This window comes from Antechinus flavipes, chromosome 4, assembly GCF_016432865.1.
Source record: "Antechinus flavipes isolate AdamAnt ecotype Samford, QLD, Australia chromosome 4, AdamAnt_v2, whole genome shotgun sequence".
Classification (NCBI taxonomy): domain Eukaryota; kingdom Metazoa; phylum Chordata; class Mammalia; order Dasyuromorphia; family Dasyuridae; genus Antechinus; species Antechinus flavipes.
This window is the reverse complement of record NC_067401.1, coordinates 132,575,540-132,601,571: the sequence shown is the minus strand read 5'-3', so window position 1 is coordinate 132,601,571 and position 26,032 is coordinate 132,575,540. Positions and strand designations below refer to the sequence as shown.

Genomic DNA, 26,032 nt, shown 5'->3' with positions numbered 1-26,032 from the left:
AAGGAGAAAAGAGGAGGAGGAAACGAAGCAGAAAAAAGAGAAGAGGAGGAAAGGAAGAGGAACAAAGGAGAAGAATTAGAAGGGGGGGGGGGGAAGAGGAGGAAGAAGAAGTCACTTAAATGCCAAGCATTCCATGGAAGTCTCTGTAGTTCTAAGGTGAATATTTGCTGGGTTTTATTGGTGAAAAGCTTCCTACACAATAAACTCAGAGGTTATGATAAGAAACTGAAATTATTCATACTTTCTAAATGGCCTTTAGATATTCTTTGTTTCCATCTGATTCTCTACCTGATTCTATGTCTCTAGGGTTTTACAATATGAGATAATAAGTTTGCAGTTTCAACAGAGGGTGGAAAATGAATTCAGAAGAAGGAACTGGTTTCAAATGCTACCTCTACTCTTTATCTCCTGTGAACTCTTGGACAACTTGGCTCATGTTAATGGACATCACTTTATTTGTCTGTAAAGTTTAGAGGTGAGGTAGCACTTTCTGATGGAGAGGGCATGGGATGTAAGCCAGCAGATAATGGTTTGAATCCCAGGTCTGCCATTTTCTACCTGTATGATCTTGGCAATCTTCTTTTGACCTATGTAAAATAAGGATGTTGAACTAGAACCAGGGGTTGCATTATGGATCTCTTTGAAGTCTGGTGAAGCCTATGGATAACATATGTTTTTAAAGGCATAAAAATATATGGGATTTCAAAGGAGCCAATAACATTGACATATAATTTTTAAAATATTTTTAAAAACTTCATTCATTCCAGATTAACAGTCACCAGATAATTTCTAAAAGAATTTTTTTCTATCTATAAATCCTCTGATTGATGAAGAGTATTAGAACTGCAAATCCTTTGTCATGGAAAAATTTATTTTAAAAGACACAAACAATATCTGAAAGTCATGGAATCTGAAATGCTTAAGAATGATAAAAAGGTCAGATTCTATACATTCACATTTCCAAACGCAGAAATTCAAGTGGAGAAAGCAGGAACTTTTGCAACATTTGTTAAATGTTTATGTGTGGTCCTGAAGAACATTTTTTTTAAAGGCATTGCTAAAGTTAAAGGAATAAGAGAAGAGATGGATAGTTTATGGCTTATAATATTTTGTAGCTTATAATTAGCTTCCAAAGACATAAATGGGCTGAATGGACGAGTAGTCCTGGTTCTTAGTTATTAGATCTTAGCAGAGCTGCTTAGCAGCAAGAAGAACAACAGGTGGGGCAGGTGTGGCAGGTGGTGCGGCAAGGGGCTGGCTGACAGCAAGGAGGTCTGCAGCAAGGAGACTGCACAGAAATGGGTTGGCAGCAGGTGGAAGCCCAGCAGCAGGGTCTACAGACCACAGCTGTGCAGGAGGTGGGGCAGCAGGAGATGGGGCAACAGCATCCATCCTGTTCACAGCAAGGGGGGCAGCAGCGACGGGGGCAACAGGTGTCACAGATGGGGCGGCTGCACCGGGGCACACAACTCACTGGGCGGCACACGGTGGTTTGGCAGGAGACTGGCAGGCAGCATCTGGGTGGGCAGCAGGGCTGGCAGCAGCTGGACTGGCCACAGCAAGACTGACCACAGCAGGGCTGGCAGCAGCTGGACTGGCAGCAGCTGGGCTGGCAACAGCCAGAGGAGACAGAGCCACAGCAGGAGTTGACCATGATGTTGGTTGGTTCTAGTTTGGTTTAGGTAAGAAGGAAGTGTTGGTTTTTCAAGTCTGAATGTTCTGTTTTGTTCTGTCCTAGTCCCTTTATATACCCTGACTGGATACTATCACTCTCTCAGATTACAGAAATCTTTCCTTGTTTTTGTTTATGTCTTCAGTAATAAGAGCATTGGATTGGCCAATTCAATAGCTCAAAAATACTCCCAGTATCATTTAACAATTCTGATTTTCCCTTGACTCAGATGCTCATCCAACATGCCTTTTCCTTATGAACATTAGATATTAGTAACTCATGCTTCAAATGATCAGAAAGATTGCTCATCATTGCTAAATGTTGGACCTCATAATTCCTGATTGAATAGGTCATGTGACTCTGACAAAAGCATTTGCATTTCATAGATCTAGTCATCATCATTTTCTACTTGTTTATATCCATGACTAACATTTGGAAAATAATTTTCACTAGTTGAATATTTTCATTTAGGGATGGTTTTTAGGTGAAAGAAGTTACAATTTAAGGGGGAAAAAAGCTATTATCTTGAGAGAGTAAGAAGAATGATGCATGTAAAAGCATTTAGAAAGCTGGGGTAGGGAAGAAAATCCAGTCATTTTGTGGTTTCTTTTTTTCACCATGTACAGAAATAATTTTTCAATCGTTTTTTAGTCATATCTAATTCTTTGCAACTCTGGGATTTTCTTGGCAAAGATACTAGAATGTTTTGTCGTTTCCTTTTCTAGCTCATTTTACAAATGAGGAAAGTGAGGCAAACAGGATTAAGTGATTTGCCCAGAGTCACAATAGTTATTAAGTGTCTGGTGTTAGTGTTGAGCCCAGAACTCTACTGTGCCACCTAGGTGCCCTAGAATTATTCACTGAGTATCTATCATTAATTTTAGAGGATCAGTGTATAAAGTGTAAGTTTTGTGATTACAAGATTCTTTTCAGAAATCTATGAGGACAAAACTACTTTCATAATACTAAGATATTTTGATATCTAATATAGTATATATTAACAAAAATAATTCCCATAAATAAAGGCTCTTTAAAGACCTTGATAAATTTTAAGAGTGTAAAGAGTACCTGAGATTGAAAAAAAATTGAGCTCTGCTGAGTGAGAGTGAGAAGGTTTGTTAGGAGCCCTCTGTTCCAATTCCCTTATTTTACAGATTAGTCTCAGAGAGGTTATGAAACATGCTTAAGTTCACACAGCTCATAAGTTTCAGAAGTAGGATTTGAACCAATTCTACAAACTCAGAATTCTTCACTGACATCACTATGCTGTTACTATACTATATCTCACTATAGTATCTCTATTAGGTAGGACTCTGGTTTTGACATATAACAAGCTCTGTGAACCTCACTTGACTAATCTATAAAATGCTAATTGTACAAATACAAGACATAGAACTCCATTCTTGATGATGCTTTGACTCTGTTGACATTAATTTCTTTACATTTGTCTTCAGATGTTGAAAAAAGAGAAACTAGAATTTCATATTTGCTTTTTGTTTTTAGATGTACTTCTTCATGCTTTTTAGTTTTCTTTAATTTGACAAAGATAATATTTGTTTTCTACTGCTTATACTAGATATTAATGTGAAATGTATTCATGCTTTTTGTAGACATTTGATAGCCCCTCTTTCTTAAAAACTTAAATGTTCATTCTTTATTTATTGTAATAATTTTTTTCTCTTTCAAATTTTATTTATTTTATTCTGAACTTTAGAAATAAAACAAGCCTTCCCATTGTAGATTAGGAAAAAAAAAAGATTAGCCATAATGTACATATTCTTCCCTCTTTTGAATCAATTCCCATAAAAAGGAGTTCAATCATTGCCTGCTACCCTCTTTATTTCCCCCTCCACTATAAAAAAACAACACCACCTCTTTCTTGTGTCCCTCCTTTATATGAAAAAATTTGCCTTTTTCCCTTCTCACTTCACCCTTCTCCTCCAAGTGCATTCTGTTTCTCACCCCTAAATCCTATTTTTGGAGATCATCTTTATATAACCAACTCACTCCCATTCCCTCTGGCTATACAGACTTCTCCTAACTGCCTTGATAATTGTAGAGTTAATACATCATCTTTTCATTTAGGAATGTAAACAGTTTAACTTTATTGAGTCCTTAGGATTACCCTTTCATGTTTACCTTTTTATGCTTCTCTTGAGTCTTTTGGTTACATGTAAATTTTTCTATTCAACTCTGGTGTTTTCATGGAAAATTTGGTAGCACTCTATTTCATTAAATATCTATATATTCCCCTGAAGTATTATACTAAATTTTCTAGAAAATGTTATCCTTGGTTGTAATCCTAGCTTTTAGAATATATTCTAAGTTCTCTGATCCTTTAATGTAGAAACAGATAAAACTTCTGTGATTCTGACTGTGACTCCATGATATTTGAATTGTTTCTTTCTGAACAATCTTGCTTTTTTTTCCCCCTTGACCTAGGAGTTCTGGAATTTGGCTACAATATTTCTGGGAGTTTTCATTAGAATTGATGGAGTCTTTCGATTTCTAATTTACTTTCTGGATTTAATATTTGGGGACAGTTTTCCTTTATAATTACTTGAAATATGATGTCTAGTTTCTTTTTTTTTTTTTTTTTTGATCATGGTTTTCAGGTAGTTCAACAATTCTTAAATTAATTCTCCTCAATCTATTTTCCTGTTCTGTTGTTCTTCCAATGAGATATTTCACATTTTCTTCTATTTTTTCATTCTTTTTACTTTGTTTCATTGTTTATTGATTTCTCATGGATTCATTGGCATCTTCTTGCTCAATTATATTTCTAAAGAGTTATTTTCTTCTGTGAGTTTTTTACCTCTTTGACCTATTCTACTTTTTAAGGAATTTTTTTCCTATTAATTTTTGTACCACCTTTTCATTTAGCCTATTCTGCTTATAAAGAACTTCTTTTCTTCAGTGATTTTTTTTTTCTGAGGCAATTGGGGTTAAGTAAAGTTTCTCAGGGTCACACAGCTAGGAAATAATAAGTATTTGAAGCCACATTTGAACTCAGGTCCTCCGGACTTCAGGGCTAGTGCTATATCCACTGCACCACTTAGCTGCCCCTCAATGAATTTTTTTTGATGCCTCTTTTACTATTAGGTCAATTTTGGTTTTTTTCAGGAGATATTTTCTTCAGTATTTTCTGTAGATTTTTTTTAAATCAAGCTGTTAATTTTCTTTCATCACTCATTTCTTTTTCCATTTTTCCCCTATTTCTCCTCACATACTTAATACTTAATAAATTTTCCCTCTCCTCCCTCTCCCTCCTTCTTCCCTCTCTCTTCCCCCTCTCTCTTTCTCCCTCTATCTCCATCTCCCTCTCTCCCTTTCCTTTTCTCCTTTTTCCTCTCTTCCTCTCTCCCTCTTCCTCTTCCTCTCTCCTTCTTTTCCTCTCCTTCTCCTTCTCTCTCTCTTCTTTTCCTTCTCTCTTTCCCTGTATTCTTCCCCATCTCCCCCCCCCCCTCTCCCTCCTCAAAGTAAGATTCTTTCCTGCTTTAAATGTATAGTCTTGATTGATATGATTGATATGGCATGAGCTTTGAGGAAATTATTATATTCCTAGTATGACCAGGACAGAGTACAAGAAGGCTTATTGCTTTTTTAGTCTTTGCTGTTATATTTTATGTACTCTAGAATTAACTTTCTGGGCTATTCTACTCCACTGCTTATTACAAAAATAGTTTGAATATTAAATAATATATGTTTCTTGATTTAGAATCTGTCAGTGTTATAGCAGCTAGGTTCATCCTGGGTTTGGTTCCAGATTTTCTTCATGTTTAAGAGGAAAATAAAAAAGAAAGAGGATTGAATATTACCCAAAGAATTGCAGAAGGACACACCAGTGAGAAATTGTCTGAGAATATACTTGATATTGGAGCATATAGGTGGTGAAGTAGACAGATACTAGAACTGGAGTCAGGAAGACTCATCTTCATGAGTTCAAATCTAGCTTCAGAGACATGCTAAGTATGTGACCCCGGGCAAATTACCTAACCCTGTTTGCCTCAGTTTCCTCATATCTAAAATGAATAGGAGAAGAAAATGACAAAAACATTCCAGGATCTCTGCCAAGAAAATTCCAAATAGGGAACCAGAAAGTCAGAGATGACTGAAAAATGATTAATATACTCAGTGTCTTACTGTCAAACCTCTATTCTCTGAACTTGAAAGTAAATATAGCATAGAAGAAAAAAAAACACTCTAATTGGAGACAGAGAACTTAAGTTCAAATTCTGCCCCATGCATGATCTTGGGTAAGTCTGAACCTCAGTTTTATTACCTGTGTTAGAAAAAATGAGAGGCTTGAGATTCTTTGCATTTTTAAAAGGAATGACTTCTCACCTTCTTTCAAATAGTGTTCTAGCTAAAGTTGAGTGAATTACACACACACTAATGAAGAATTTAGAGTGAGAAGAGTATTTGCTATGCCAGGAAAATGTTTATTGAAAACTAATAAGCAACACCATACAGAAGATGGAATATAATAGATATATTTGAGACTCAGGATGCCAATGAGAATACAGGAAGTTTAGAATCTGTTGGGATGAATTTGGAAAGCCCATGTAAGTAATTTCCAAGGAGCCATTTGCCTCTAGAAATTGATTCTAAGTTCTATAGCATGGAGAACTGAGAAACTGTCATTTGATGTACAAAAAAAGCCTGGCCCAAGTACAAGAATGTAGTGATGAACATTGGCACTTCATCAGACAAAATTTTCCATCTGATTTGGATAACTCAGAAGAGACATAGATGCTCAACAGCAGGAGGAGCAGCAGGTGGGGCAGGTGTGGCAGGTGGTGCGGCAGGGGGCTGGCTGGCAGCAAGGAGGTCTGCAGCAAGGAGATTGCACAGAAATGGGCTGGCAGCAGGTGGAAGCCCAGCAGCAAGGTCTACAGACCACAGCTGTGCAGGAGGTGGGGCAGCAGGAGATGGGGCAGCAGCAGCCATCCTGTCCACAGCAGGGGGGACAGCAGCGACGGGGGCAACAGGTGTCACAGATGGGGCGGCTGCACCTGGGCACACAGCTCACTGGGCGGCACACGGTGGTTTGGCAGGAGACTGGCAGGCAGCACCTGGGTGGACAGCAGGGCTGGCAGCAGCAGGACTGGCTACAGCAGGGCTGGCAGCAGCTGGATTGGCAACAGCAAGGCTGGCAGCAGCTGGGCTGGCAGCAGCTGGACTGGCAGCAGCTAGGCTGGCAACAGCCAGAGGAGGCAGAGCCACAGCAGGAGCTGACCATGATGTCGGTTGGTTTTGGTTTGATTTGAGTGGAAGGAGTAGTTGGTTTTTCAGGTGTGGATGCTTTGTCCTATTTTGGACCCTTTATATACCCTGACCAAGTACTATCAGTTCCCAGAATCCAGAATCTTTTCCTTGTTTTTCATTATATTTCCTGAATTGAGAGCTTTGGATTGGCTAGGTAGTTATGAAGTTGTCATTGAAACATTCCCAAACTTATTACAAATAAAAACATTTACTCCCTCACCAAAATTAAATTCTCTCCTTTGCCCATTTGCCCTGAAGTCATAATTTTGTGCTCTGACTTCAAAGTGCTCCCTAATTACCATCCAAACATTAATCAGCATTATTCATATCCAATTGTCTAGTTGTATCTTTTTAGTCTAGGAAGGACAAAGAGTCATATGTCTCCTATTAGATCATTTATTTGGACTTATTTTCAAAGCAAGCATCATTTGGAATATCTTTTCACCTTTGATGTCTATTTCACATAGGTACCCCAACAAAAACTTTCTTCTCCAGTGAAAAGATTCTAATTCCTTTCTCTGAGTTGTTGCTGTGTTTAATCACAGCCTTCTGCCTGGCTAGAATAATCTACCTTCCATGTCTATGGAAATCCTCCCTTTCCTTTAAAGTTTACCTCCTTGCCCCTTTGATCTCTTATCCCTCTGAAGTCCTGTTACAGCTTTTGTCTTCACAGTTTATATGTTTTTGCATTCTTTATTACATTTTGTACCTTTTCTGTTATTTTCCTGAACTATTATATAAATTTCTTGCCATTTTTCTTGAGGATATGTGAGAGTGCTTCCTACAACAGTGGAGAGACAGTTTATCTTGGAATCAGCAAAACTAAAATTTCACTTCTAACATATATTGGCTGTGATAGAATGAATAAGCTACTTAAACTCTCAGTGTCCCAAATACCTTTCTAAGACTAAGACTGCCTTAGTAGAGAGTATTTCCTAATTGGAAATTCCCTATAGCCAATTAAATTATAGAACTAGTAAGAATGTTATTTAAACGTTTTGTGAACTTATATCTAGTATCTTTAATAAAATTATGAGTCTATTTAAAGATGGAGAGGAAAAGAAGGGGAGAAAGGAGAGGGGAACCAATCTATCAAGAATTGGTGAGACTTATCAAGAATAAGATTCAGAAAATAATTTAAAAGCCTCTTGATGAGGGCACAAGAAAAGAATATAATAAATGGCTTGAAGCTTAACATAATAAAAAAGCACTAAGATCTTGGCAATTGGTCCTATTACTTTCTAGCAAATAGAAAAAGAATAAATGGGAATAGTGTCAGATTTCATATTCTTGAGCACAAAGCAGATGGAAACTGAAGTTATGAAGTTAAAATATATTTGCTGTTTGGAAAGAAAATTATGACAAATCTAGCCAGCATACTAAAAAGCAAAAACATAACTTACCCAAAAAAATCCCATATAGTCAAAGCTATGGTTTTTCCAGTAGCAATGAATGATATGAGATTGGACTATAAGAAAAGCTGAGTACCACAGAAACCCATGTTTTTGAATTGTGGTGCTGAAAAAGACTTTTGGAGTCCCTTGGACAGCAAGGAGATTAAACTAATCAATACTTAAAGAAATTAATTCAGGCTATTTACTAAAATATGGTGAAACAAATATTTTGTCACAAAAGATGGAGGACACCAGGATTCATTGGAAAAGACCCTAACTTTGGTAAAAATTGAAATTAGAAAGAGAATAGGATGGAAGCCAATGGGATGGGTAGACAGTGTCATGGAAACAATGAATGTGAACTTGGAAAGACTTTGAGAGATAGTGCAGGACAGAAAAGCCTGGCATGCTATGGTCACAAAGAGAATGACATGACATAACTGAATGACTGAACTTTAACAAAGAGAGAAAACTAGCCATTTGGACAGATTCTCTGTGGAAGATTTATTGGGGGAAAAAATCAAAAGTCAAATAATATAAGAAAGGTTAGAATTGTGATTTATAACCTGCATACTTAGAAGGAGTATGTATATTGATGCTTTCACAAATCCATTAGCATATTGAAGTATTTTTCCCTATTAGATTCTAGAGAGCAAATGTCTTAGTCTGAAACTTAGCATATAGGAAGTACTGAATGTTAGTTGTTAGTTGATTTGATTTCATGTGTCTACATACATAATATTGATGGTGTAGACTGGTTAGATCACTCTGCTCTACTGATCAGTCTGATAAGAGATTGTGGAACATGTAGATAAAGAAAGCTAAACTGATTGATGCATATCCATAAATGAAATTAATGACTCTAAAGAAATTGGTCTTTTTTGTGTCATTGTATCTGACTGATATAATAAAGTGTAGCTGGGCTTGATTAACCTAGATTGGAATCTATAGTTCCCTTTACCTACCTCAATGTAAAGCAACATATTCCTACTGTCTGCAGACCACCTACATATTGATTGTGTTATATCTAGATATAATTCATTTCTTTGAAAGTCATGTGTATACAGCTTTATTTCTCTAGGTCAAACAGAAATGGATGAATTGGTGAATAAGAAGCAAATTGGATAAGTCCATATCTTCTTGCTCCCTTCCTGCATATAAATATATTTGCACATGATCCTGAATTTAGAGATGGCTTGGACCCTAGAGGTCACTGAGTTCAATCCCCACATTTTACAAACATGGAAATAGGTCTAGAAAAGTAAAGTCACTTATTCATTGTCACACTGTTATTGAGTATCCTTAGAAGGATGTGAACTCAAATTTTCTTGACTCCAAATTTGGCACATTATTCACTATACTATGTTGTCTCCCAGGGTTTGTATACTATTCAAGAAAAAACTGAGATTTTATCAAGTTATTGTAACCTGTAGCCAAGTTTGTTGAGATACCAAATCTATCTGATATAATTTATGTTAATAATAGGTACTAGTTTCTGAAGCTACCTAGAACTTGACATTGAAATATCATTAATTTTCTTGTGACTTTCATGTTCCCCTACCCTTGTCAATATACAAATAATAATAACAATAATAAATAACATTTATATAGGGCTTTAAGGTCTGCAAAATAATTTGCAGATATTCAATCCTGGGAAGTTGACGCTATTATTATCCCCATTTATAGAGGATAAAAGTGATGCAAGTAAAGGTCAGGTGATTTACTGGAGGTCACACTACTACTAAGTGTCTGAGGCTAGATTTAAACTTATATGTATATCATATATATCACATATACATAGATTTATACATATTTATGTTTTGAATATATATAGATATATACTGTAAATGCACGATATATAATTTACACACACATACATGAAAATATATGTATAAAACACTAAAAACTTCTGAGACCGAAGACAGATAAATGACATTACAGAAGGATTCACAACAGAACTTTTCTTAACAGCCAATCTCCTCTGATACATTTAGCCATATTTCAAAGTATTCAAATTCAAATGATACATGTTTTCTAAAGAATGCTGTATGAAATAAGAAGCAGTTGTATAGAGCATTGTATGGTTTTCTGTTAACTTCTACTGGTATGATATATTAGATATTATATTGTGATATATCCCCTCTTTACATATTATATAAACATCCAAACTCTACTTAAAGACCTTCAATGATGAGGTCATTCACTCCCTAACACTTAAATGTTTGAAACACATTTCACTGCATATAAAACCAATCCTGAGAAACAAGCTGTTTTTTTTTTTTTATTTAGATGAAAAAATCTGGGTATTGAATTTTATTTCTTGCTATAATTACAGGTTGTGATTTCCTTAGTTAAGTAGGCTAAGAATGGAACCAAGAAAAAAGATCTTTTAACTGTTCTGTATGATTATCAGATGGATCCACTGAACAGGGAATCCTTGCTATATACATCCTAGGTCTTCTTGATTCCATATCCAGAGATCTATACACTACTATATATGTAGTATAGTAATAAATGCTATATGATTAGTCAAATCTGTTCTTATCTGTACCTTTATTTAAAAGGGAAAAGTATTATTTTCCTTTGTCAGTTGATACTTTGCTCAACATCCTGCTTTTTCATAGTCTTAATAATCAGATTCACTAAAAGTATAAAGGGCTGTTTTGACTTTTTTTTGTTGTTCAGTTATTTCAGTCTTGTCCATCTCTTTGTGACCCCATTTGAGGTTTTCTTGGCAAAGATATTAGCGTGCTTTGCCATTTTCTTCTCCAGCTCATTTTACAGAAGAGGAAACAAAGGCAAACAGGGTTAAGTGACTTGCCCAGGGTCACACAACTAGGAAGTGTCTGAGAATAAATTTGATCTCAGGTTCTCTTGATATGAGCTCCAGTGTTCTATATCTGCTGTGACACCTAGCTGCCTTACACTCGTTTGTAATCTTTTGTAAATTATTTATTTCTCTGTGTTCTAGGTCATCTTAAGATACAAACAAGGTGTCAACATATACTGGTATAGGAAATTTCCTTATCTGGCTCTTCCCTGTATATATAAAATCATATTGTGTTGATATCTCTTATGCTAAGTCTCTACTCTCACAGCATGGTATGATGGGAAAGTCATTTTCACTACAGAATCTGAAGACCAGAGTTACAATTTCTGGTTTTGATAATACTTAAATATAGGATCTTGGAGAAGTCACTTTTCTTCTGCTCCAAGCCTCATTTTCCTCATCTATAACATAGGGAGGCTATTTTACTGGGTTGTTGTAAGACTGAATGAACTAAGAAGATACTGTGATACAGTGGAGAAAGAATTTCATTTCGAGCCAGAAAATTTGAATTCAAATCTCATCCCTGTTACTTATTTCTTGTGTGTTCTTTATGATTCACTTCATTTCTATTTAGTCTTTAAAATAAAGGAATAAACCAAATATTTCCTAAGATTCCATAGAGCTCTATCTCTATATTGACAATATGAGAGTATGTGTAAAGTATTTTAAATGAAAAGGACTATATAGATGAATTATAATTAATGTTAACATTACTTTATAGTAATAGTTAGCATTTATGTAGCATTTTAAAGTTTGCAAAATTGTGTATAATACCTTATTTGATTCCCACAATGATCTTGTGAGTCAAGTCTTACTGTTAATCTATTATTCCCTCTAACATTGCAAATATTAGTCTGACTTTAAATACTTGCATAGAAACATCAATAGGTCAGAAATTATTGATGAAGATGCACAATAGAATGATTATGTCAATTTTTTCCTGTTATTTGAAAACTAGAATTTTTTTTGAGATACATACAAGCAATATAGCATGAGAAAATGGGATGAAAAGAAATGTGGGATGGAAACATCATCGCTTTGAGTTCTAGATTCATTGTGGTCACTTGGATGTTTCTATAGTGAAGCTGTCAGATGGCAAGAATTTTATAATAGAATTGAACTCAATGATTCCTCAGGCTTTTTTAGGTGGAAAACTCTATGATTTTCTCTAGCCAGTGGTTTCTGAAGCATGGAGAAGGTTTATTTTGTTAATTGGTAGATTCAGGGTTAATAGAGAACCTGTGTCTGAGACAAGGAAAAAAAAAGACCAGACCACATAGATAGTAAATATTAGTCCTCTATGACTCATCTTAGAGTTGATTAGCTTTAATGAGCATAATTTTACTGATTCATAAGAGGAAAAGGAGTGATGAGCTTGTTTTTATGCGTTGAATGCAAACAAGTCTGGATTCTCAGCAGCAGGAAGACCTGCAGCAGACTGGGCATGGGTGGTAGCAAGACTGGCACTAGGTGGATACAGCAACTGGGGTAGCATCAAGTTGTGTGGCAACAAGCAAATGCAGAAAGGGTGGCAGCAGTTTAGTTGGCAGACTACAGATTGGCAACAACTTATTCTACAGTAGATTGGGTCCAGCAGCTAGACAAAGCAACTGGGTTGGAAGCATCTGGACACACAGCAGCTTGGGCAATAACAATGGACACAATACAGGTAGATCTGTAACAGTTGGTCCTGCAGCAGGTGCTCTGGTGACAATCAGGTGGGAAGCATCAGCCAAAGCCACAGCTCAAGCCAGAGCAGGTGGAACTACAGCAAAAGCTAACCATTGTGTTGGTGGACTGAGTTTCTGGGTTTCTTTCAAGGTGAGTGAGTGACTTGAATTCTGAAATGGGAACTTCTTACATATTCCTTTCCATGGCTGCTATCATTTGGTCCAGATAACTTATTTTGTTTACCTTGATGAAATAATGATTATTAAATCAGAAAACTTGTTTTTTTGATGAGAAGAATTTTTTTTCCTAATCACTTAGAATTCATCCTTTTATTTTCCCTCCAAAATGACCTTCTATGTATGATATCTTTTTTTATTTACAAGATATATGCATAATTGATTTTTCAGCATTGACAGTTGCAAATCCTTTTGTTCCAACTTTTCCCCTCTTTCCCCCCATCCCTTCTCCCAGATGGCAGATTGACCAATACATGTCTGATATCTTCTTACAGAATCCTCACCACTATTTCCTCTTTTCTTTCTGTTTTTGACATCCAAGCAATAATGAGTTGACCTGACATTAGATCTTTCCTCCTTCACTCTCCGTGTTGTGAGCTTTATCTCCCAATTCCTGCCCAAACAATACACAGTCAGTTACATGACTTCTGAGAGCCCATCTAACTCTGAGGTTTTGTGACCAGTACTAAAGTTAGTTTCCCATAATCTATAGGGAAGGGGTCAGGGAAATCCGACTCATGTTCTGCACTTGCCTTTTTACTTAATTTCATCCGTATAGACATTGACTATTAGGCTAACTTTCTTTCTTAAACTAAAATATTTTTCACCAGCCAAATACAGTTTAAACAGTGATTACATGGCAGAGCTATTATTTTAATTTTTTTGAGAAATATTTGGTCTAGAAAAAAGGGATAATTTCTATTACATAACCAAGTCACCTTTGAGTCTTCTCTCTCCATCACTCCACATATTGCTATCAGTTTCAGAATCTTGTTGAATTTACCTCCACAGGATCTTTTGTATTGCCTACTTTTATTCACAGAACCACCACCTTAATTCAGGTGCTCATTATTTATCACTTGAACTGTTGGGATGAGCTTGTTCATTTGCTTCTTGTACTATAAATCTTACCCTTAGCCAACCATTATTCTATATAGATACTCTTCCTGAAAAAAAAATTATAAGTAGCTCAGAAATCAGATTTGGATAAGCTATATGAAACAGAAAGGGGAACAAGATGGCACAATAAATAGAGTGCTGAGCCTCAGATTATATTTGAAGATTGAGGATTGGGACATATTGGTTGATGAGCAGGTGAGAGAATAAAACAAAGAATTAAAATCTCCTGTAGTTGTGTGGCAAAAGGATGTCAATTTGTGCGTGTTATTCAGTGAAAGGCTTACTGGGTGGGACATATAAGCAGTGTTAGGTGAAAGAGAATCAGGAACTTGATTGAAAAGATGTATTGGCCTTTCTCTTTCCATTTCTCTCTCCCCATACAGTTTTACTCTTTTAATTATTTTTCTTTTATAAACCTTTAAGTATTAAAATGAGTAGCAAAATATATATAATCATTAACTTATCTTTCAGCTTTTTGAGTATGAATTTGAGAAGTAAGATGGGCTTTTTTAGAGTAATCATATTTTTAAAATAAGTCCACCAAATACATGTTTAAAGAGAAATGCTTATTATAAAATTACATTTATAATATTATGTTTGGTCTAGATATATTTAATATCTAAGGATATACATACACATTATTAAGTATCAGTGAGAAAAATGTTAATTTCTTCTTTTAGGTTAAATATCCTTTAAAGAACTCTGGCATAAGAAACTCAGTGTTTCAGAGTAATAGAGAAATATCCTGTACCCCCCCACACCATGTCAACCTACAGTTTTACAAAGATATTTTTCAATAGGTAGTTTCTTTTATTAATAAATGTATTAATAGCTATTAATAAATTATTTATTTATTTATTATTACTCCCTAACTCTTTACTCACATTTCTCCATACTGGTTGTTACTATAAAGCACAGAATGTTTCCAAATTAAATTAGAACTACATTTAAAACATCAACTTCCATTTTGTCTTGACATTAATTGAGCTTTATCAATAAGCTAAATGTTTGATAAATGTTCTTGGGTTCTACCATTTCCAATTTCAAGTCTCCAATTATATTGAAATTTTTTCTTAAGGTGTTAATACCAATTTAAGACTCTACCTCATTCTGACATAATTTACACCTGCCTTGTAAAAGGGTGTGCCTTTTTCCAATTTGAGTGGATCATTCTGCTGCTTCTAAAGAATGCAAAACTTTTAATATGTTCATTCATACTATGTAAAACATGTGAAGCTATGAGTAAGGAAAAGCCAGCAAATTAGCTAAGCAGTCAACAGAGAGATAGGGACACCCATGATCTCTGCAGCTTTCCCCAACTCATCTTTATCTTTTTTTCCCTTTTTGATCTGAATTTTCTTGTGTAGGATGATAAATATGGAAATATGTATAGGAGAAGTGCACATGTTTAACATATACTAGATTACTTGCTGTCTGGGGAATGAGGGAAAGGAAGGGATAAAAATATGGAACATAAGGGTTTTTTGTTTTGTTTTTGCTGAGGCAATTGGAGTTAAGTGACTTGCCCAGAATCACACAGTTAGGAAGTATTAAGTATCTGAGGCCAGATTTGAACTCAAGTCCTCCTGCCTTGAGGGTTGGTTCTCTATCCACTGTGCCACCTAGCTGCCCTGAACATAGGGTTTTGTAAAGTGAATGATGAAAATTATCTTTGCATGTATTTGAAAATAAAAATCTATTACTACATAAGAACAGTAAGTTTCACTTGCTTCTCTTCCCTATCGCCACATTCTTTAAAATTATAAGAGTTCTTTTGTGCTTCTTTCACATGAGATAATTTATTCCATTCTATTGTTCCCTTTCCCCATCTTCCAATACATTCCTCTTTCTCATGCCTTAATTTTATTTTTAGTTTATCATCTCATCATATTCAATTCATACACATGCTCTTTGTGTATGTATACCCCTTCTAACTGCCCTAATCATGAGAAAGTTTTTTGATTTCAAGTATTTTCCCATGTAAGAATGTGAACACTTTAACTTTATTGAAATCCTTGTGATTTTGTTTTCCTATTTACCTTTTATACGTCTCTTGAGTTTTGTACTTGAAAACCAAAATTTCTATTCACCTCTGGTCTTTTCATCAGGATTGCTTGACTTTTTCTATTTTATTAAATTTTCACTTTTTCCCTGAAGGAATATATGCAGTTATGCTGGGTAGGTGATTCTTGGTTGTATTCCTCACTTTTTGCCTTCTAAAATATCATACCCAAGCCTTTTGATCCTTTAATGTAGAAACTGCTAAATCTTGGGCATTCTATGGTTCCATGATACCTGAATTGTTTCATTCTGATTACTTGTAATACTTTCCCTTCCTGGGAGTTCTGGAATTTGGCTATAATATTCCTGGGAGTTTTCCTTTTAGGATCTCTTTCAGAAGGTATTAGCTGATACTTTGAAATAATATTTTTTGATAATTTCATATGGTACAATAGTATTTTATCATAGTCATATACCATCATTTGTTCTGCTATTCTCCAACTTGTAATGACCGCATATTTAAAATTAGCAGGAGTCAGGAATTCAGGTTAAGGGAAAAATCTTCAATCTTTATTGAAGTGAAGAGGTGAATAAGGATTGCGATAGCAATATAGGCAAGAAAGATTGTGATAGCAATATGGGCAGCTGTGACAGGAAGCCAGCTAACAGAGAGGGATCTGAGCTGAAAGGGCCATCACAATGGCAAATGCAAGCAGTCTCTCCTTCCCCTTCCTTTTCCACTCCCCTGCCTACACCCACCAAAATCGTCATTTCCTATACAACACATCAGGACTTGCACAAAGAGTGGGTAGGGCCATTCTTTCTCCAAGCTTATATATTAATAGAATATGGTCCAATTACTATTTAGCCTCATGTGCTTGGGACCTCAGTGCATCAACTCAAGCCTCAGTCCATTACACCAACTGATGATCATTCCTTTAGTTTAAAAAAAAAGGTGCTTATCTAAAAATTTGTCTGCTTTAATATGCCTTTTATACAATATTCCTGTTTTCCCATAGCCCATGCATCAGTTATTTTAGTTTTATTATCAATTTTGCCAATCAGATGGTGGAAAGTAGAAATTCAAAGTGATTTACTTTGCATCTTTCTGATCATCAGTGATTTGGAGCATTTTTTCTTTTGGCTATTGATTTTTTAGATTTTGTCCTTTGAAGATTATCTATCTATATCTTTTGACCTTTTATACATTAGATAATGATTATTATTCTCATAAATTTTAATGAATCCAATATATAAAAGGAGATAAATATAAATAGTACACATGAATATATGTAGAGAGGAGATTTATTACTAAAAAAGAAATAACACCTTGCTAATAATGGTCTGTGTAGTCAAAGCTGTATCTTTTCCAGTAATGATATATGGCTGTGAAAGTTGGATTAGTAAGAAAGCTGAACACCACAGAATTGATCCTTTTGAATTTGTGGTGTTGGGAAAGACTTTTGAAGATCTCTTGGACAACAATGACAAATCAATCAATAAAGAAGTTAATTCAGGCTACTCATTGGAAGTTCAAGTACTGAAGGTGAAGCTTAAATATTTTGCCACATAATGAGAGAAAAGACCTTGATGTTGGGAAAGACTGACAACAAAAGAAAAAGGCAATGGCAAAGGATGAGATAGATTGATAAAGTCATGGAAACAATGAACATGAACCCTTGGACAGACTTTGAGAGATAGTGGAGGATAGAAGGTGCTGGTTTGATATGGTCCATATGATCATGAAGAGTCAGACATAACTAAATGACTAAACCACATCTACTAGACTGTCTTCCTTCCCACTTTTTTTTTTTTGTATTTCATATTGGTTGTTTCACAATTTGTCCACTTTAAGTATTTCACACCTTGTCCACTTTAAGTGGGACCCCAGCTCCTCAGAATTATTTTTTTAAAATTCATATTGGAGAAAATAGGACATGAAATTTAGGTTAAAACATTCTAAGGATTTTTCTTTTCTTGGATATCCCTCCATGATCATTACATATATGAAATTAGAATCTTCCACATTGCTCACAATTTACCCACAATATTGTGCCTTTTCATTTTCTTCTTATATCAGCATTCAGCCTTTCTGAAATGTCCTCTCACTGACCAACATGAGGAATCCATGAATCTATTCATGATAGCCATTCATTTACTCAAACCATTATGTAATGCAAAAGCAAAAGAATATGACTGAAGGGTACTCTCAATTTGTAGTCACATGGCACACTTTCTGAGTAATGATTCCATGGAGATGACATGATCATGAAGACAAGAAGCAATTTAAAAGCAAAGAACAAAATAGGTAAATATTCCCTCAGCTGGAAAAGGAAAGTATTTTCCCACTCAAGTAAAAGATATTTATCTTGAAAAATGCTGTTGACTAATTTGAAAATGAAGAAAATTTGATATTCATGTTTTCTATCATTGAAAAGAAAACAAGCAGATTGCCCAGATTTGCTTGAAATAGCATAAAATAAGAGTACATGAGGCTTCTGGCTAAAATTTTCAGAATTGAATTATCTCACCTTGAAAGAAACATAGGAACTCAATTTACCAATGCCATGGTATGCTCCTCCTGTGTCTCCATCTGCTCTAACCTGAGCTGTGGTTCAGGCTGCTGTGCCCCTAGCTACTACTGAAACTGCCTGCTGCTTCTGGTCTACCTGCTACTAGAGCACTTGCTGCAGGACCAAGTGTTATAGGCCAACCTACATTGTGTCTACTTACTGCCACCCAGTTGATGTGTATCTAATTGTTGCCATTCAAGTTGTTGCATACCAAGATACTACCAGAGTCTTTGTTGCTAACCAACCTGGATACTATGTGTCCAGATGTTGCCAGCCTTATTGCTACCCTACCTGATACTTATCTAGCTGTTACTAATCCTGTTGCCATCTCAGCTGCTGTTGTGCATCCAGCTCCTTGCTGCAGGCCTACCTGCTGTCACCAAGATTGCTGCAAGACCTCCTGCTGCTGAGTTCTTACATTTGTGTATTCCTGGTCATCATCTCAATCTCATCCCAGTTAGATATCAGTTTTCTTCTTTATATGTGTCAGTGTACAAACTGATTTTTTGAGTATGCAGGGTCCTTCTTCCGTCCAAACTATCATTTTATTATTTCTCTTTTCTTCTTACAAGGATACCAACTATTGATTGAATTTAAATTCATCAACTAAAATTCTCACTAAATGACCCAAACTCCATGTTCTCCTTGATCTCCAATCACAATATTAGGCTTTTCAACAGAATGTTTCTACATTACTCCAAGATTTGAGAATTGAGATTCCAGAGATAGTTTCTTCCCAAATACCCTCATACTTTATCTTTCCTTTGCCTTAGCAGCTGTCAACCTCCAATTAAAGTCTATGTTTTCTTGAAATTGAAAAAAATATATAGTAGTACTACCCCTTCTTTCTTATTCTAAATTCTTTCTTAATACTTGTACAATATCACAGAATCACAGAATTTCAGATTCAAAAAATTCTCACTGTTAATTAAGTCCAACCTTTAGCTAAATGGAATCCCCATAATAATAGTTTGTATATAAGGCTGTCCAATCTTTTATTAATAAACTCCAAGAACTGGGAATACATTGCTTCTTAGAGTGTTTCACTTCACTTTTGTGTAGTTCTTATGCTTTGGAGTTTTTCTTGACATAGTACCTGAGTTAACCATTTTGTAATTTCTATCATTTACTTTTGGTTATAAGCAGATTAAGTCAAATGTCTCTTCCCCTTTGAATACTTTTAAGACTGCCACTATATTGCCCTTGAGTTTTGTTTTCTTCAAGTTAAACATCCTGAAGTAAACATTACTTCAATCTGTCCTCATGGCTTATCATGAGTTTAAGATCCTTCGCCATACATGTTTCTTTCCATTATGTTCTCTCCAACTTATTAATCAATGCAGGAGATCATGGACCAAGTCAGCTTCTATTACCTAGTTTCAAAGTATTTACTGAAAATATGTGCCATAGTCTATTACTTGTTGCCTAAGAGCTCACATTAATTAACCATTTTATTTATCAGCTATCCCATCATTTTACTGAAAAATTGCTAAGAACAGAAAACTGAAACTTCTCTAGCATACAAATGGATACATTCAGAGATACTATTTGAAGAAAGATTACATTTAATTCATATACCTTTTAGGGAACAAAATTTCACAATTTATACCCAAAGGTAAAAAGAGTCCATGGTTCCAGGCAAGAGACTTTGTCCTTTTAATACTATGCATTGTGAATTTCTTGTCTTGTCCTAATTTTATACCTGTTCCTAAACAGAATATTGATGCCTAAAATTCACCATAATGCAGCTTCACTTGGAGATCAGTTTCCTTTTAAGGATTCCCCTTTTAAATACTTAAAAATACGAACAGCAGAATAAATTACAATTCAGTTCATCAAACTTCCATTGATCATTCAAGCTGAATTGGGATACCAGGGATTGCCTGATTTCACACTGGAATTGTCTTGGTAAATGGTGCTGTTGAGATGGAAAAATACTTCAATTATGTTACAGAAAAACATATTTTAAATGATAGGAAACATATTTCAAAAATGGTACTTTTTCATATGCATTTTTTTCTCCTGTTATTTCTATTTATGTTATTTCTAAGATTCTTCTGTATCCTAGAGTCCTTCTTATATAACATTATCACTAGATGTGTAATCTTGGGCAAATCATGACCTATTTCTGGGCAATAGTTATTGAGTGACGAGATTGGACAAGGCCTGTAAGAACCTTCCTATTCTATATTTGTGATAGTCCTGTGTTTCTTAAAACTTGGTTTTGCATGTTGAATTTTTAAATGCAAAATCCAAATGAAACATATATATTTTTTAATCACATGTCCATTAACCACTGTCGTCATTGTCTACTTTGCTGAAGGAAAAGCAGAAAGGAGAGCAGGAAGTATTTTCCTTGATAGAGATTATACTGATAGAAAATGTCTCCAAAAGACCTTTTATCTAAAGGTAATGAGACTTAAATAATTATGGTGTTTGGAATTCATAGCCCAGAGCAGATGTTGGAAAAAAAAGTAAAGGAACTCTTGAGGAAACATATACTTACCTTTAATTTATTCAACTGAGAACCCTTTCTCTCACTTCAACAAATCACTGTACTTAAGCCTAGAAGGAGATGATAAGTAAATAGCGATTCAGACAGAATGTCTGGAGTCACTTGTTTGTAATTTATTGGAAACCTCTCAGCCACAAATTTACTACTTCAATCCAGTAACTGTATACAACATATTTAATTGCAGCAAGACAGTGGGGAATGATAATTTTGCCTTTGTTTCTCTGACCATAGGTTGCTATGTGTGCATAGTATATGAAAAGATTAGCTTATATATCCTGCATACAGAAAGTAGCTTTTGGAAATTGCAGTTAGAAAAGTTCAGTTGTGGGATTTTTTTCCCTTTCTCCTTAGTGGTCAAGGGCAAAATGAAGAATGAGGTGATAATGTGTGATAATTGCATGCTTGTTCTTCCAATGTAGAAAGAGTGGGAAACAAATACTTTCCCAGTTCTAGAGGTGATTGAATGAAGAACTTCTGCTATTTGGTGGATAAGCTTTGTATAATTCAATTACAAACTTTTCCTAAGTTCATGTAAGGATTGGTAAATAAGGCCACGTGAATGTCAATAAATTAAAGTGCCACTAATCTAATCAGATTTTCTTGTACAGACATTGACCACAGAGAGTTCAGTCTTGATTTTCACTTTCATGGATAGCACATACATATAAAAGACAGCAGTAACAACCTAGAAATAGAGGTATATGAGTGATATGGAGACTGTTCTCTTAAAATAAAAAGCAAAAAATAAAACCGAGGCCAAATTCCAACCCTTTTCAATGTCTAACCTCCTCAAGGAATCCAGTTAGTGGAGAATAGGGTAGTGTGTTACAAATTCTGATGAGGAGAAAGAGCCAAGATGGCAGAGAGGAGACATGTTTTGATCTGAGCTCTTCCTGATCTTTCTCAGATCAACACCAAATTGAGCCTCTAAACTGGTTTGGAGTGTCAGAACGCACAAATATTTAGAGTGTAACAAATATCCAGCAGAAGATATTTTGGAAGAACTTCAGAAAAGGTCTGCTTTAATTGGTATGGAGGAAGGGACTGAGTGCAGGAACAATGCAGAGACCCAGGGCATTGTGGGGCTAGGGAATATATGAACGGAATCTATAGAAGTGTTGCGTACTCTGTCCTAGTGGGGAACCAGTAGATCAGGAGATTAGTTGTAAGACATCCAACACAAATACAAAAGGCAAACAGTGAGCTCCTGAATCCCAGAATAAGGGGGATATGGCCACTCCCACTTAGCACCAAAAGTTAGTCAGCACCCACCTGGCAGCCACTGTTGACTGCAGAGGAAGCTTGGACAATCTAAAAGCAGACATCAATTTTTTTTTTTTAATGAGCAAAAAAAATGAAAAGAAATCTAACCAATGACAGTTTTTATGGAGAAAGAAAAGAACAGGTTTCAAATTCTGAGAACACTAAAACAGATCTGCTCCAGGATGAAGTCCCAAAGGGTGATATAAATTGCTGCCCATCTCACAAGACTCTCTTGGAAGAATTCAAAAAGGATCTTAAAAGAGAATTAGAAATAAAATGGGGAAAGGAAGCAAGAACTTTGCAAGATAATTTGGAAAAGGAAATACAGAAAATTATCTGAAGAAAATTCCTTAAAAATAGATTTAGTGAAATAGAAAAAAGCAAATAATTCCTTACAAAATAGACTTGATGAAATGGAAAAAACATATAATGCCTTATAAAATAGATTTGACAAAATCGAAAAAAAAAAAAACTCCTTGAAAAACAGAATTTGTGAAATGGAAAAAAAAATCCATTGATCAAGTTCTTATGAAAATGATAACAGAAAAAAGGTAGTGGCTTTTCCATCTTGAGTTTCCATGGCTGGATAGATAGTTTGGTTCCATAGGCAGGGTAAACAGCAGAATATAGGTGTCAAGTTGGTAATGATTCCAAAGCCATCCTCAGGAATGATTTTACTTTTGGTCAACATCAAAACTTGTAAGTGGTGGTGAAGGCCTTAAAAAATTACATGAGAAACCCCATTTTACAAAATAATGCTTGTAGAAATGAATTTTATTATATTTTATTATATTGAGCTCCAATACAGCCAATTCCAAAATAATTCCCCAAATGACATTTTTATTTAAACTCAAAGTGTCTTTTCTTTGCTTCATAGTGTAGTTTGAAATCCAATATTAGCCTATTTCATTGTCTCCATCTGCTGCCATCCCAACTGCTGCCAATTTACTGTCACCCAAGCTGCTATGTGTCCAGGTACAACCATCCTATTGCTACTCAAACTGCTGCCAGACTTCTTGCTTCAGAACCAAATGCTGCTACTCAGTCTGCTGAACATTTCTTTGCTACTGCCTTTTCAGATTTATGTGTATTTGTTCACCACCCACAATTTATCCTGGATATGTATTAGTTGCCTTCCTCTTGTGGATCTACTTTATAGATAGAAGTTATGTGGGTCAGTTACAAACTGATCTATGAAAGACCCATTTGGAACCTTAAATCACAGACTAGATAGTCAGGTTAATGCCTCAGTCCAAATTATTTTCTTAAGTGAAAGAAATCAAATGCTCTCTTCCTGGAACATCTTCCTGTACTTACTTCTACTATTTAAAAAGTGGCTCTGATAATTCATACTAGCTTTAGACTAAAAAACAATGCTATTCACATCAACAGTATTTTTTAATTCCTATAGTGGTTCATATATTCTGGATTTAGTCCTTTCATTTTCTATTTCTATATTTCTACTATTGAAATTGTCTCCATTTTCTTTGTTTGAACTAGTTTCAACTGGCATATCCAGTGCTTTTTCTCTTCACCTTCTAACAATGTCTTGCTAATTGTTTCTTAGAGTACTATCTTTGATATCAATAATATTCCCTTATATAGAGAATGTTTTCTTTTAAAATAATCTATATCTGATCTTCTTCCAACTTGTCCTTTCCTTCAGTCTATTTGTATTTCCCAACAGTTGTTTTCTTTTTTTATTAAACCTTTTTAATTTTCAAAAGATATGCATGGATAATTTTTCAACATTAACACTCGCAAAACCCTGTGTTCCAATTTTCCCCCTTCTTTTTCCTCCCCTAGATAGCAAGTAATTCAATATATGTTAAACATGGTAAATATATGTGTTAATTCCAATATATGCATACATATTCATACAATTATCTTGTTACACAAGAAAAACCAAAAAGGGAAAAATGAGAAAGAAAATAAAATGCAAGCAAACAACAAAAAGAATGAAAATACTATGCTGTGATCCACACTCAATTCCCACAGTCCTCCTTTTGGGTTTAGATAGCTCTCTTCATGACAAGGTCATTGGAAAGGAGCCAAGATGGCAGAGCAGGCACACACGACTCTCTAAGCTCTTCTCATTCCCCTCATAACCAACTATTTAATGCAGCCTCAAAAATAACTCTTCACTACTTAAATTCATGAAGATTAGAAGCACTACAACTTACCAGCCGATCCGGAAGATCGCCAGGAAAGGTTTGTCCTGGGGGTCCAGGAACAGACTAGCACAGGCAGCGAGAGGCTAGCGTCCTGAGCAGACCAGGGGCGGGGGTGATCTCTGTGGCTAGAGAAGTTATAGAGACGACTCTGCTATAGGCTGACTGCTCTGCCTTGATTACAAAGCAGTAAACTGGCAGAGAAGTTAAAGCCTAAAACAGAGGGTCCTCTAAAAAAAGCCAGAACCTAACGAGATCTGGCTGTAACCCCTCAAACCCGGAAGTGACTCAGGCAGACTTTACCGCAGCCCTGCGGCCACATCCGGCAGTTCGGGTCTTTTGCGGGGGCAGTTACTAATCTGCACGGCAGCGGGGCACAGCCTGGGCAGCCTCTGATCAGCAGAGTGGGGGGCTTGGCCTGGGGCAATAGAACCTCCCCAGCTGACTGCACTTCTCCCGGTCCCTGCAAATCCATTCACTGCTCAATTGCTAACACCCACAGCCCCAGGGCAGGATTTGGCTTGGGAAGTGAAACTCACTGCTCAGCATCTAGCCCCAGGGCAATCATTATCTCACACAGCAGGGGTTCTTTGAAGGGCACTTTCCCAGCCCCGCCCTGCAGGTCTGAGTTACTTTCGGGTGGGGAACTCTTTCCCAGAGCACTCCAGTACCTCGTTGCTTTTTGTAGCCAGTTGGCAGGACAGCTACCCATCCATATACCTTTCATTGCTCTGCAGAGGAAGCTGGTAACCTCCTGGCTCTGAAGGCAGACCTTACAGGCTTTAACAAAATGAGTTAAAAAATCAAAAGAACGATTGATAGTTTCTACACAGAAAGAGAACAGCTTTTCAACCCTGAAGAGACTAATAGCAGACAGTCTCCAGACAATTGTGGGTCTCCAATACAAAAGGCTCTCCTAGAAGAGACTATTAAAAACCTTAAAAGAGAGCTAGAAGAGAAATGGGGAAAGGCACATAACTCAGTAAAAGAAAATTTTGATAAAGTGGAAAAAGAAAACAACTTCCTGAAATGTGAATTGGAAAAGGTAAAAAACTCCCAAGAAGTACAGGGAAACAGAGTTTGCGAATTGGAAAAAGAAAATAACTCACTAAAAAAAAAAAAAAGTGAAATGGAAAAAAATTCCATAGAGCAAAACAACTCAATTGGACATATACAAAAAGAAGTAAAAAAAAAAAAAAAAAAAAAAAGCTAATGAAAAAAATAACTCACTAAAAATCAGAATTGAAAAAAGAGAAATGACTGATTCATTGAGACATCAAGAATCAGTCAAGCAAAACCAAAAAAATGAAAGATTGGGAAAAAATGTCAAATATTTACTTGGAAAAACAACAGACCTGGAAAATAGATCTAGGAGAGATAACCTGAGGATCATCAGACTACCAGAAAATTATGATGAAACAAAGAGCCTAGATACTATTTTACAGGAAATCATCAAAGAGAACTGCCCAGAAGTAATAGAACCAGAAGGGAAAATAGGCGTTGAAAGAATTCATCGAACACCTTCTGAAAAAGACCCT

At 35.7% G+C, this 26,032-nt stretch overlaps 1 protein-coding gene across 1 annotated transcript; it reads right to left on the bottom strand.

Annotated features, from left to right (window-relative positions):
* Window positions 1-1,124: 1,124 nt before the first annotated feature.
* LOC127561347 (keratin-associated protein 4-9-like) lies at window positions 1,125-6,977 on the bottom strand. The gene is made up of 3 exons (XM_051996621.1): window positions 6,434-6,977; window positions 2,711-2,740; window positions 1,125-1,668 (listed from the first exon to the last, which is right to left on the bottom strand). Exons 1-3 carry the CDS (start codon window positions 6,912-6,914, stop codon window positions 1,199-1,201), a joined length of 981 nt encoding a protein of 326 aa, XP_051852581.1. The 5' UTR covers window positions 6,915-6,977; the 3' UTR covers window positions 1,125-1,198.
* Window positions 6,978-26,032: the final 19,055 nt, after the last annotated feature.

Bases quoted from the DNA above. Each gene is read 5' to 3' on its own strand.
- LOC127561347 (XM_051996621.1), bottom strand. From the start codon at position 6,914: ATGGTCAGCTCCTGCTGTGGCTCTGCCTCCTCTGGCTGTTGCCAGCCT. The intron at 2,741-6,433 runs GTTGAGCATCTA...TTTCAATCTCAG, and splicing joins CACCTGCTGCTCCTCCTGCT to GTACTCTTTACACTCTTAAA. The intron at 1,669-2,710 runs GTCTTTAAAGAG...AAACCAAACTAG, and splicing joins CACTCTTAAAATTTATCAAG to AACCAACCAACATCATGGTC.